This window comes from Armigeres subalbatus, chromosome 2, assembly GCF_024139115.2.
Source record: "Armigeres subalbatus isolate Guangzhou_Male chromosome 2, GZ_Asu_2, whole genome shotgun sequence".
Taxonomy (NCBI): Eukaryota; Metazoa; Arthropoda; class Insecta; order Diptera; family Culicidae; genus Armigeres; species Armigeres subalbatus.
In genome coordinates, this window is record NC_085140.1 from 259,556,836 (window position 1) to 259,571,028 (window position 14,193).

Here is a 14,193-nt window from a genome sequence, read left to right on the forward strand (position 1 = left end):
AAACATTGTATGCTTTACGATTCCTAAATTTATTAAAACACTATGACTACGATGTCCAACACTTATGCGAAAACATGCTTGTTCAGAGGTAAAAACTTTCATTAATTTACATTTTATTTTTCTATAAGTGGCGCGTTCTTACACGACACGCCAATCACTCCTTTTTACAATGATAGCAGGCGCATTTGATAGCCGATTTAAATATTAGATTGCGAATACCATCGACGCAAAACACCCGTACTTTTACGTCCTCCGTTTCCATGATGTTACAGCACTGGCCAACGGATGTCACCGGTTTGATCGGCTTCATCAGCCCCACAGCGAATGGATCCGAGGGAACGGCGAACGATTCGCAAAATCCTCGGCAGGCATTGGTCGATATCGAAAACTCGACGCAATCCGGAATGCTAATTTTGCGCGTGTGGCCTGTGGAGGAAATAGTAGAAATGAAACTGATCAGTTGTGTACCATGTGGTACCATGGTTAAGATTTGCTTATTGTGGGTACACTTGTTCTCTCATTAGTGGCTTTACAAATAATACAATAATCTTGCAATAAGGGTCAACAATCGGCAGTTACAACGTTGGGACGTTGGTTGCAATAAATTTGACTTGCGTGTAATTACGTCTCTAACATTTTTCAGTTTGTCACTTTCATATTTCTATAACTAGATCAATACAAATAGTGGAAGAAGACTCAAAATATTAACCAACTCCACCATATACACTGCCTTAAGAAAATGCTTGATTAAACACAGGCGTTTTCAATCACCTCACTGACCTATTTTATGGCATCCTGGTCTTTGCCATGCCTCTCGGCCATAAATCAACGATGCGAGTAATATTAGTGTTGTAATTCGCAACCACTTCATGTCTGCGTCTGGTAAGAATCGAAGAAAAAATCACATCACTCGATAGCAAGCCGTGGCATCATGACTCTGCAACCGTTCAAAGGTCAATGCAACTTTTAGGACGATTTGTAACTTACTGACGGGTTTCTTCGGTGTCCAAAGATTTTTATAAGTGGCATTTCTAACCAAGTGTATTGCGAACATGCGCAGCCTCGAATAAAACTGTGAAGCATGTTGTCCTTCCGCGTTCCACGTTATGGGTGGAACGATGACAATCTCGAAAAATTTCCAAATTAGCAAACTAGAAACTGTTTATCAAATGGGGGGAATTCACGTGAATAAACTTTTACTCTCCTGTAAACTTTTTAGTTTAGTATAGTATTTTTTTATATTGTTAGCGAAGTCTTCATGTGCTTTCACGGTTATTAACTGCGAGGTTTTTAAAGCCATGTACCATTCTATTACATACCACGTGTATGTTAATCATATGCCTATCACGAAGACTCTATATTCTTAGATTATATAAACTTCATTATGAGAATAAAACAACGGGAATCTTTAAGCGCACACATTTTGCGGATGAATTCATGAACCACGTGTGAAATCGAACTTTTACAACTCTTTTCAACGATTTGGAATGTCATGATTAAATGTTTGCCCACGGGAATTGCATTTATTTTCAATCATTTTCTTGAGCGTGGAATGAGATGTTTGGTTGAGTTTTGGGCAGCTTTTTTTCCTTTTATGGAAGAGGTTTTGTCTGTTGAAATGTGTGTCTATAACTCAGGCTGACAAAAGCGCTATTTTTTTTTGGTATGAATGTAGTAGCTGATGAGAATGATAAATATTATCAATAAGTTTTTACCTTCCTCATATGTACAACCAAGTTATGGGGCAGTGCGCCGAATGAACACTGCGCCAAATTAACACTTATTAACACCACCTAATGCTAAAATCACAATGAGTGGCCAAGCGGCAAGCAGATGGCGGTAGTGCGTAAACGTCAAACACAAGCAAAATCGATAGAAGCGCCATCGGTGGCCGATTGACCACCTACAAAAAAATTTAATCAACCGTTAAAAAGGTGATGGAGCGTGTGTTGAGTGAGACGTCTGTTTCTCTGTGCTATGGGTATCCGAGCATTAGGTTCTGCAGCGTCTGTATCTAACCTAAAACTGATGACAGATTAGTAGTACTTCGCGTTGGACCTGGGGGCAGCCAACCAATCACGAACTCGAACCTTGTCGGAGTCAGTGGAAAGTACTACTGAACTGTCAAAAAAGTTCATTTGACGAGGGCCGAATTCATTCGTGACGTCATGCTGCAGAACCTAATTCTATGAAAGGTTTATTTTTAGAATGAAACCCTTTCGGTATGGGGCAGTGCGCCGAATGAACTCTTTGACGTTTGAGCGGTGCGCTGTTTACTAAAAATGAACACCTTTTCATACATCGAGTTCATTCTAAATGAATTTCGGCACCGCTCAAAAGTCAAATAATGAACCTATGCACTGCCCCATGGTCCAATGCACCGAATGAACACAATGACGTTTGAGACGGGCGCTGTTTACTAAAAATGAACACTTGCATGAACTCGATGAATGAAAAAGTAAAGCTCAAACGTCAATGATGAACTTGGTGCATTGGACCATTAGGTTCTGCAGCATGACGTCACGAATAAATTCGGTCCTCGTCGAATGAACTTTTTTGACAGTTCAGTAGTACTTTCCACTGACTCCGACAAGGATCGAGTTCGTGATTGGTTGGCTGCCCCGAGTCCAACGCGAAGTACTACTAATCAGTCATCAGTTTGAGGTTAGATACAGATGCTGCAGAACCTAATGGGGCAGTGAATAGACTCATTATTTGACGTTTGAGCGGTGCCGAAGTTCATTTATGATGTATACCCATCTTTATAGTATATTCTGTGGTATTCAATGTATCTACGAAACTGAGGAATATAGATTTGGGACGATCTGAACGAGCGAATCAGTTTTAGATCAGACTGCCTACACCCAAAAAAATCTGCACGTTGTTTCCACCTGAAAAAACACGTAGATTTTTTCCACCTGAAATTCACGTAACTTTTACCTGATTTTCCGGTAGAATTTTCATTCTACGTGATAATCAGGTAAGTTCTACCTGAGTTAGCAGATAGAATTCACTGGACACGTAACTTTCACCTGAATTTTCTAAAGCATTTTCCGTTACGTGTGCATCGTAAAATGTACCTGAAAATTCAGGTGGAAACAACGTTCAGATTATTTGGAGTGTAGAGTAAAGAAGTGTCTTCATCTCTAATATATCTCTAATATACCGAACCTCCTAAACTTCCAAACTGATACTTAATAGTGGCGACGAGACAAAGGCATTTGACCATTGTTCGCGTGTGAAGTTCAGTTTCGTCATTGTACTAAGTACAAGTGGTCATCACATTGTCTTTAATTGAATTAGCAGCCATACTACGAGTGCAGTATCCATAGGCCGAGAAACAATAGAAGCGGCTGCTGAAACAAGTGCTACGTGGCCAGGGTGGTATATATCGGGTGGCCCAAACGTCCGAATTTTGCAAGTGTTGGTGAGTGTTTTGTCGTTGCAACGGAAAAAAATTGAAAATTTTCAATGAAGGGATGTGTTGTCAGCATAAATACGACGGAATCTTAGTACTGCATATCTTGTGCAATACTTCAATTTCGACGGACATTTTTTCTTTGTTTTGGTTAGTTGCCATAAGGAAACCGAATCGTGAACATTTTGCCATAAGAAAACCGAAAAGTTCACTGGGTGAGTACAAAATTCACCAAGCTCGGATTACCAACACAACTACACATCTTCCCACCCGTAATTAGGTTCTGCAGCATGACGTCACGAATGAATTCGGTCCTCGTCGAATGAACTTTTTTGACAGTTCAGTAGTACTTTCCACTGACTCCGACAAGGTTCGAGTTCGTGATTGGTTGGCTGCCCCTGAGTCCATCAAGAAGTACTACTGACCTGTCACTAGATTGAGGTTACGTTCAGACGCTGCAGAACCTAATGTAGAGCCCTGCTACGTGGCTACCCAAGCAACCAGGAGTTCGGATAAGAAGGGCTATTTTGGCTTAATCAGCTCTCATTTTAAGTAATTTTTGTATGTAACGGAACTTTAAGTGAACTTTAAAGTTCCGTTAAGGATGCTTGGAACTTGATGTGAACCATAGTGAACCAATTAGTTCGGTTAAGAGTAAATTTAAGTAAAATCTGAACTTCTGGTTGCTTGGGTATTGTTCGTTTCGCGCCAACGGATTGATTGGATCAAGGCTAATACTGCGGAGTGCGGACGGCAAAAAAAAAAAGTTGAACAGTGTAAGCTTAAAACACAGACAAACAGACATAACACTTGTCAAATTTCTATCGTTCACTGATTTACTGGTAAATTTAAATAATCATTAGTTGGCCAATCGATCACTCGCGGCGCTCGCATAGGATTTGCTCTAGTTTGACGTTTGCTCACTGACGCCATCTGGTTCGTGATTTGCCCAACTAACTGAAATCAACAGATGTCGTTAGTGTTTGAACGACGATGAATTTGATGAGTGAATGTTCAATGTGTTATGTCTGTTTGTCTGTGCTTAAAAGTTAACTTTTCAATATAAATAAAAAAAATACCAACTAGTACTAATGCGATGTTAACAGACATACATTTATACACCCTCACATAACACCATTTTGGGAAAAGTGTGTTATATAGATATATTCAATAGAGAGCGAGTGTAAAGAGCAAAGTGATAAACCTAAAACAAAAAGTTGATTTAACCTTTGAAAGAAAATTGCTAGTTTCTATTATTAACGGTTTCTTTTCTAATTCATCTAGGTACTGAAATCAAATTCAGGAGTATTGTTGGTGGTCCGTAAATCATCACGTTTAACTTTCAATCCAATCCAAGTGCTCACACCATTGAACCATCTCTGCCAGAAGGTAGGTTGTCCGGCTGTTTGCGGCGAAGGTCGACAGCTTCTTCAACTCCGGTAAGCTCATTCCACTTTTTCCCTTTATTGGCCCTACCGTTGAAGAGAAATCAGATTGAAATCAATATGGCACAATCCAATATTTCTTTAACAATAGAGCCATTTCGTAAAGGTAATTCCTTCGCTGATTGGATTGAATGCCTAGGATATTTTTTTTGTGGTAAACAATAGACCTGTGCAGGAGTTCATGAAATTCACTCACCCGATGGATTTTGACATTTGAGCGGGTCGTCTTCTCAAACAAAAGTTCATTTTGCGTTCATTATGCGACCCGCTCAAACGTCATAATTTCTTGGGGGAGTTCATTTTGCGTTAGTCTATGTGCCAGAAAATATGAAAAAAGCACATCTTATTACAATGAGTGGCCCAACCGTATTCTCCGAAATCAAACTTTTGTTTCCCAATGGTGGGTTAAACAATGCGTCTTTTAAAGAATTAGTAAATAGATTGAAGTCGAAATTTGATAAAACAGAAACAGATTTAATCCAACGATATAAATTTGATAATCGTTTTCAGCAGCCTGATGAATCGATTGAGGATTTTATTCTATCTATCAAATTGCAAGCTGAATTTTGGAATTTTGCCGACTTCAAAAATTCAGCCATTAGAGACAGAATAGTAGCAGGGGTAAGGGACAAACTACTCCAACAAGTTTATTCAATGATGAAAATTTAACTTTAGCGTCAGCTGAAAACTTGGGATACTTGGGAAATGGCTTGGGAAATGGCTGGGACTAATGCACGAAGACTAAAAGATGGTATAAATTTTGCTCAAATTGCTCCGATAAGATCTCCTAACAGCTCCGCTCAAGAAAATCTGGCGGCAGTTAATCGCTATAATAATTCTGGACAATCTGGTTCAAATAGAGGACCCGTGAAAAATAGGTTGGGTTTTAATAGATCTTTTCGTGGAGCACAAACAGGAAGAGGTTTATAAAAAGTTAATTGTTGTGAATGGTTCAAATCTAAGTGTTGAACGAGAAGTAGATGTCATTGTCAAACTAAGGGATAAATTGGCCAAATTACAGTTATTGGTGTTAAAAGGCAACTATGCTTTTGTGCCATTGTTGGGAAGAACTTGGTTAAATATTTTCTTTCCAAATTGGAAACAATATTTTAATGATTCAAGGAATATCAATGGCATGGTTGATTTTCAAGGTGGTGACTTAGTGGCACAAGTTAAGAGGAAATTTACAAAAGTTTTTGCGAAAGATTTTTCGTCATCTATTAAGAATTTTGAGGCTGATTTGGTCATGAAGGAGGGTTCTCCTATTTTCAAAAAAACATACGATGTCCCATATAGATTGAGAGAAAAAGTTTTAGAATATTTGACTAAATTGGAAGAGCAGAAAGTTATCACCCCTATTAAAACTAGTGAATGGGCTTCACCAGTGGTAATAGTTATAAAAATGCTTCTAGAGATTCCATTAAGAATTCCATTACAAAAAAAATCCGAAAAAAATTTCAAAGAAATCTATATACATAAAAATGAATTTCTTTCTGAACCTTATTGACTCGGAAACTACTGAACCGTTTGGTGTAAATATTTGTATGCAGAGGTTTTTGGGGCCAGGGAAGGTTCTTGAGATGGTTCGAGACCCCTTCCCCCTCCCATACAAATGAAACTAGACTAGACTAGACTAGAAACCAGAAATTTTTGCACAGCTCGAGAACTAATCAGAGAATAAATCAATTTAAGGCGAAACGAAGTTTGTTAGGTCTGCTAGTTTTAAATCAAATAAATTAAAATAATTAAAAAGAATCCACACAGTAAAAAATCAAAAGAAAGTCGATAACGAATACCTACGGAAATTGTTTCAAAGAAACCTTTCAAAACATCTTTAGGAGAATTGCTTTAAGAATTCCTTTAAAAATTAATTTAGAAATTCCTGCCGAAATTGAATTAGGAGACTACTTATTTTTTTAAATGAATTTCATCAGCAAATATTTCAGGATTTCTCAAACAAGTAATTCATTAAGAAATCCCTTCCGAAACTCTAGGAACAAATTCTTGGAATTCCTTCGGAATTCCTCTTATACCTTCAGAATTTCTTGCGAAAATTCCCTCAGGAATTCATTTGGACATTACTCCGGAAATTTAATTGGAAATTTCTTAAGACTTTCGGATATTCCTTTAGAAATCCTTTTGGAAATCAGAAATTTATTCCGACACTCTTTTGGGAATAATTCAGAAATTAATTCAAGAGTTCCGTCGGAAATTTCATCTGGAAATTCAATTAACAGTTCCGTTAGAAACCCTTCCGAAAACTCCTTTAATATTTTCTAAAAAAAATCTTCCAACAAAATTTTCGGAATGTTACTAAAAGAGGATTTTCCGAAGGAATCTCTGGAGGAATGGCAAAAGGAATTAACGGCGTAATTTTCACGAATCCCATCGTGCCTCAGGTAACTCCGCCAGTATTCACAGACACAAAGACATGAAACAAACTACAATTCGTAACTACCGGAAACAATCCATCAAACATTGGAGCGCTTACACAGTCAAAAAACACTTCTTTGGCTAAAAAAACTAGCATATTTAGCTTAAATTGTTTGTTGGAAAATCTTTCGGTTCGTAGGTTTCGGTTTAGAGCTTTCCAAGGGTGTTCGATTAGAGTGATTCAAATTTTGACTTTTTTACTTCGTGATGCTTCAAAGATTGCATTTGCTATTTTATTAATCCTCTTAAATTTTTAGCAATTTGAATTTTTTTATGTATTTTGAGTGAGCACGCGCAGTTTGCAGTTGATATGAAAAGTACTATGATAACGCCTGTGTTGCGAAACGATTTGATGCTTGTAAGTAAAGTTATTAAGGAAGTACTGAATGGTTGGAAATTCAATTTGACACGTAAAAGAAAGAAAGTATTTTTGTTTTCTTCATTACTTCCAAACGACAAATCACTTCACAATAACAACGTTCTTTCAGCCTAAAAGGAATTCTATGTAGTCAACGTGTTGATTACATTTAAATAGCTCATGGGCCACCTCACGGAACGCCACCTGGCAGAACGCCAATCCTAGAAAACCGAAATGAGTATAATAGGCTTGTGGAAAAGATTTATATGATTCATGCCACAATTGAATATATTCGTATATCTGTCCTTAGCTAAGTCCCTGGTACAGAACTGGTTAATATGGTTTCGAATTCAGCGACATCGCAATTAAGTTTTCTTCATGATATTGTTGAAAAAAGAACCAATATGTCAAAACATGCCCAAAATTGCCTCCAAACTTCACTGAGATTCCGTATAGATCTGTTGAATCCACATGTGCAATAAATGGACTATTTTAAATTACGATAATTACTTGTCTACTGCTGAAAGTTTCAAACTAATAAGTAGGGACACGGCAAGTATTTCCGTCCATCGTCATAGGGGCTAAAATCAACGAAAGCAACGTACATTTGCTAGAACTCCACTATAGCAGAACGTTTCTCCTGAGCTTACGATTTGGTATTATGCATCTCGACATAAAATAGAATACTGCGGCTTCCTGCTGGTTGCTTCTCAGGTAATCGCAACGGTCACTAAACACAACAGTGTCAATGAAAATCTCACCCACCGTATGCACTTGTCGTGATAAACACTCTCCATGTACTCAGTGACTCCGGTTGCCTCTCACTAATACAATCGAACACTGCTGTCATTTCGCGAAAAGCACGTGGTTTTGTTTTGAGCGGGAAAATTCTGCCTATCTTTTAACACGGCGGCTATCTTGACGTTTACCTTCGCAGTCGAGCCTGCGAGTGTAAGACCGCCGCAGCATTCTAGAAAAAGATAAGCGCGACAATACGTATGAGTTTTACAAAAAAGTGTCTCTTTTATTGGTTTTTGAGACTATGACGAACAGACGAAAATACCTGCTGTGTCCCTAGGTAATAATGGAATGAGCCTGAGGAAAATCGTAATTGCATTTTGGAGGAGCAACATAGATTGGAGTCGCGAAAGTTACATAAATATAGAAATAGTCTAGAGAGCAATTGTGCTATAATACGCTGCGCCGTTTTTTATCACTTGCCATTTTCGCCAAATTGACTTGTAAAATGTTCATTCCTCTCTCTGATTGACACACCATTGTCACATGAGCATTTATTCAAAGATTTTTTAGTTATTTTTATATTTCGATTATGAAATACCGGGGTGCCTTAAAAATAATAGTCATTATTTAAAACTCCCTTATAATTAAGGTTTGTTAAAGCACATGAGAAATGTGCGAAAGTCTTCAACGGTTTTAGAATATAATTTCCAGTGATCAGTCAAAAAGCATTGTTCCCAAGTTTGACACCCAATCGGACTCAAATATGGTCTTACAACTTATATTGCAGCATTGTTTACCATCACCGAATCGTTAGAACATTTGCGACCATATAGACTTGCTCTGTGGATGAAATGAATCACTTCAGAATCGACTGCAGGGTTAAAGGGCTTTTATTTCTTTCAAGAAGGAACAAGTAACATAGGGGGAATGACGGCTTTGGCAGGTTTTGTTCTATTATTGGCAAGGGTTTTTTTATGTCTGACTATGCTCAAATTTGGCCTAAACATTCTTTGCATATCAAAGAACATTGTGGCCAAATTTCATAAAATTTGGTCGACAAAAACCCCCTGCCAATAATAGAACAAAACCTGCCAAAGCCGTCTTTCCCCCTATACCTACCTGACTGCTTGGTATACCACTCTATTGTAGTAGATGAAGTATTTCGGCAGTTGTAGTTGCCTTCCAAAAATTAAGATTTTGAAATAAAAATAATTATCCAAATAAAGCAGTTGAAGCCATTGTTAATTCTTTGTCAAAATATATGTGTATAGTTTTATTCCATCTGCTAATAATGTACGTTAATATACAATCATCTGAAGTAGTCCTGTAGGACAACTTTATCATTAACACTATTGCACATTATCATCACACAAATGCATAAGGGTGGCTCAGAGGTAAATATTTTTTGCAATTATAACACATTAGAATAACAGTCATCAGTCCGATCCCATTCCACGGTGTGCGCCTGTCTACGCTTCAATTAACCGTCAGTCCTTTTTACAGTGGTAGCACGAACAATTGGTTGCCGATTTGAACGTCAGATTGCGTATTCCGTTGACGCATAACACTCGCACCTTCACGTCCTCCGTGTCCATTATGTTGCAGCACTGGCCAACGGACGTCACCGGTTGGCTCGGCTTGTGCTGCCCCACAGCGAACGGGTCCGAGGGAACGGCGAACGACTCGCAGAATCCTCGGCAGGCGTTGGTCGTTATCGAAAACTCGACGCAATCCGGAATGCTAATTTTGCGCGTGTGTCCTGAGGAAAATTAGTAGAAAGAAAAACCGTATAGGTAGTTGACTTTAATTGAATTTAATTTTAAATTTACTACGCAACAATTTCAACATTCCACAGACCACATTTAGAGCATTAACCGATCGAGCTTAAATCTTTCTTTCTAAAGTTTTCCCAAAGTTTGCAAGACCTTCAAACGACGGCGTCTTTTGATTAATGTCAAAAATCTACAATTTCGGTAATTATATCAAATGTCTGGTAATTAGTAGTCGATCAGACTCGTCATTCTAAATAATATTACACGAACGTTTGAATACAACAGATCTCATAAAGTCTCTAAAAGCAGAATAATGTGTTTAGAATTCACGTAGATTAAAAGAAGACAGTATTCTCAAAAATCCAAAGGAGCTCCACATCAGATAGGAGTTTATAAATAACCTAGTAATATTAATGAAACTATAAGGAATTAAAGGTTGATTACTACCGGCAAAATTGAAGTATACATATAAAGGAAATTCTTTATGATATGAGGCTTCTTAGTTACGAACTGGCCATGAAAACTTTTTTATTCACTAACCAACTTTGTGGCATCCTGGTTTCTGCCACGTTTCGCGACCACTGGCAAACGTTGCAAATAACACTAACGTAACAAATTGTAGCCACTCCATTTTGAAAATAGTCTATCCCGATATATTTGCGAAGAAAGCAACCAAACGGATGCAATGTTGATGTCTCGGGACGAATCACTCGTAGCGCATCATCTCGGAAGCAAAATAGCACGAAGCACGACAAACGTATGATAGACCAATGCAGCACTGAGTATGAGCGGGAGATTACTGACCGTTTCCTTCGACTATCCAAAGATTTTTATAATCGGCTATTCCTCAGGATGGACGAAAGCTGGACATGCGCAGCCTCATGCACCACAGAAACACGGCGTTTATTTTCCTTTCTACGTGGGAGGAAATGATAATCGTCTTAACTCATATTCAAAATGTTGGCGAGAATTATAAATACTTCAAGCTTTAGGATAAGAGGCATGGAAATTGACCAGCATTAGTCCGACTTAATTACTATTGGAAGTTATTACTAATACCAGATCTTTTTTAAATAATACTGAAAAATGCCATTGCTCAACAATTTTGATCGATTTTCTCTTGTAGACTAACGAAAGATGGCGAAAGTAAATCGTTTAAATCAAATGTAGGAACACCGAGAACCCAAACTCAAGTAGGTATGTTTCCCATCATACGCAACCAGAAAGGAGATTCGGTGTGTTTTCCAAGAATTGTAATTTAGAAATGTCACGGTTGTTTGATTACCTCCAGGGAATCACGTTATTCACTTACTTCGATGACTCACGAGTAAATAGCGAAGATTGCAACGGCTTGGTCATATTTGACCAGTTATCAATTAGGATACCAATTATTAGTCGAATATATCAAAATTAGTAATTGCGTTGTCTATTGTAATTGTAATTTATCAGCCTACACCCTGGTATCTGTAACTTCATCTATGCTGGTTATATCATCATTTTGTTCAACTTGGTATCCATTTCTGCCCTCTAGGAGAACAGCTTTCATAATGATGGGCTATATTCAAAAGCGCGTGATCGGGTAGTGGATGATCAATGAGAGAATTGAGGTTGAGAATCAAAGGCCGGTTCTTCAACTTTAGCCTATAGACTGTTCAAAAAAAAAAATAAGCACACTTAGTTTTATGGATATTTCTAACATTTTTATTTTTTTACCAGTTTTTGACTACGTATAACTTATTGTCTTGTCTACTTTCATCTTGTGTCGAGTTTTACAGATTTCGTGGAATATAAGTCATGTTTTAGTGATATGGAAATGCTAATATCATCTTCCAAACTTAAACGTACATGTTCATGCAGGCATGAAGAATGTTTTTATAAAAGTCGATTTGAAAGCGAGCGGAGGGCAATATTTGTGATGGCACATATCGCACGACCTTCCTTCTGCCAAGCTCCCGTATGAAGGGGGAGGGAAGAGTATCAGTGTGGAATCTGAGATATATCAGCTTCCACACTGATATTCTTCCCTCCCCCTTCATATATGACAAAGTTTTGCACTTTTTGGAGTTTTTTTTAACCTTCGCAACATATTTGCAACCATTTCTAGACAACAAGACTAACATTCCTGTACACTTCCAATGAAAATTAGACTAATCTAATAACTCTACGTTTTTTACTAGCTTCATAAAATAGTCAATTTAGTTATTCAAATATTTCCCAAATTTGACGCAAAATATTCATAAAAATTACATAACATTTATTAAATGGATATTATCCATAAGATGCATAGAAATTTTCATGGAATATTACAAGCGTTTCAATTTGCCGATTACTTTTTAGTGTGCTTATAATTTCTGGAACAGTCATCAACGTCCATAGCCCACGCTCCGGAAGCACTGATGATGATAAGGACGCATTCTACGCGCAGCTACGACGTCAAAATCAGCAAAGGAGATTTGATCACTCAAGTTGGTCAAAAACTAAGGCCGGAGTGGCCTGTGCAGTGAATAAAAGTCTTCTCAATTCAGCTCGGTCCATGGCTGCACGTCACCAACCACGCAGCTCCGCTTAATCGATCCACCTTGCTCGCTGTGTTGTCATCCACGTACCGTCTGTCATATACACCCCACCATAGATGGTACGCAACACTTTCCTTTCAAAAACTCCCAGTGCGCGTTGGTCCTCCACGAGCATTGTCCAGGTCTTGTGTCCGTAAAGAACCACCCGCCTAAAAAGCGTTTTGTAGATAATCATATTGGTTCGGCGGTGAACTCTATTCGATCGAAGCGTTTTGCGAAGTCCAAAGTACGTACGATTTCCTGCCACGATGAGTTTCCGAATTTCTCTACTGGTATCGTTATCGGAGGTCATCAGTGGACGAATTCTTCTACCACCTCGATTTCGTCACCACCGATACAAACTCGTGGTGGGTTGCATACATTGTTCTCTCTCCAGTCTGGTGTAGGCTTTCTCCGTCTTCTCAAAGTTACGTGCCATAATATCAATGTCGTCGGCGAAACCAAATAACTAGACGGACTTCGTGAAAATCGTTCCAATCGTGTCGATCCCTGACCTTCATATCTCCCCTTCCAAAGCGATGTTGAATAGCAGACACGAAAGAGCATCACCTTTCTGTAACCCTCTGCGCGTTTCGAAGGGACTCGAGAATGCTCCTGAAACTCGAGCTACGCACATCATCCGCTTCATCGTCGCCTTGATCAACCGTATCAGTTTATCCGGAAATCCGTTTTCGTGCTTTAGCTGCCATAGCTGGTTCCGATCGATTGTATCATATGCGGCTTTGAAGTCGATAAATAGATGATGTGTGGGCACGTTGTATTCGCGGTATTTCTGTAATACTTGACGTACGGCGAACACCTGATCTGTGGTAGAGCGTTCACCCATAAATCCCGCCCCATGAACTCTCTTGCAATTGGTGTCAGTCGGCGGCATAAAATTTGGGAGAGTACCTTGTAGGCGGCGTTCTGCAATGTGATTGCGCGGTAGTTGCTACAATCCAGCTTATCGCCCTTTTTGTAGATGGGACACACGACACCTTCCATCCATTTGTGCGGCAGAACTTCACATCCCAAACCTTGGTAACTACCCAGTGCAGCGCTCTAGCCAGTGCCTCACCACCGTGTTTAAACAGCTCTCCTGGTAGTTGGTCAACTCCAGGGGCTTTGTTGTTTTTCAGCTGGCCGATCTCCTCCTGGATTTCCTGGAGATTCGGAGCCGGAACTCGTATGTCCTGCTCGCCTGCTCACAGGTTCATTACCATACCGCCACCGTTGTCTGCAACATCGCAATTTAGGTTCTCTTCGTAGTGCTGCCGCCACCTTTGCACCACCTCACGCTCGTTCGTAAGAAGGTTCCCGTTTATGTGCTTGCACATATCATGGCTGTGGCACGTGGCCCTTACGTAAACAGTTTAACTTCTCATAGAACTTTCGAGCGTTAGCAACTGTACCGCGCTACAGTTGCTCCGTCTTTTCACGGGCTCCACCTTCCTGCTGGCGCTTTTTCCTC

The 14,193-nt window shown here is 39.1% G+C and overlaps 2 protein-coding genes across 3 annotated transcripts in view; both read right to left on the reverse strand.

Annotated features, from left to right (window-relative positions):
* Window positions 1-16: 16 nt before the first annotated feature.
* LOC134216237 (thyrostimulin alpha-2 subunit-like) lies at window positions 17-1,174 on the reverse strand. Its single transcript, XM_062695181.1, has 2 exons — window positions 781-1,174; window positions 17-426 (listed from the first exon to the last, which is right to left on the reverse strand). The coding sequence occupies exons 1-2, from the start codon at window positions 869-871 to the stop codon at window positions 155-157; spliced, it is 363 nt and encodes a 120-aa protein (XP_062551165.1). The 5' UTR covers window positions 872-1,174; the 3' UTR covers window positions 17-154.
* Window positions 1,175-9,640: 8,466 nt separating this feature from the next.
* Window positions 9,641-14,193, reverse strand: part of LOC134212138 (thyrostimulin alpha-2 subunit-like) — a 125,668-nt gene continuing 121,115 nt past the window's right edge. Inside the window, exons 1-2 of one of the 2 annotated variants that reach the window (XM_062689732.1) lie at window positions 10,708-10,980; window positions 9,641-10,154 (exon numbers count right to left, since the gene is read on the reverse strand). In XM_062689732.1, coding sequence (XP_062545716.1) covers window positions 9,883-10,154; window positions 10,708-10,798 — 363 coding nt within the window. In that variant the 5' untranslated portion in view covers window positions 10,799-10,980 and the 3' untranslated portion in view covers window positions 9,641-9,882. Of the gene's footprint in view, window positions 10,155-10,707; window positions 10,981-14,193 lie in introns of those variants that run through there. The other variant, XM_062689733.1, reaches the window with a different exon arrangement.

Excerpts from the sequence above, each read along its gene's own strand:
- LOC134216237 (XM_062695181.1), bottom strand. The coding sequence starts at position 871 with ATGAAGTGGTTGCGAATTACAACACTAATATTACTCGCATCGTTGATT. Across the intron at positions 427-780 it reads ACCAGGATGCCATAAAATAG|GCCACACGCGCAAAATTAGC; the intron begins GTCAGTGAGGTG and ends TTTCCTCCACAG.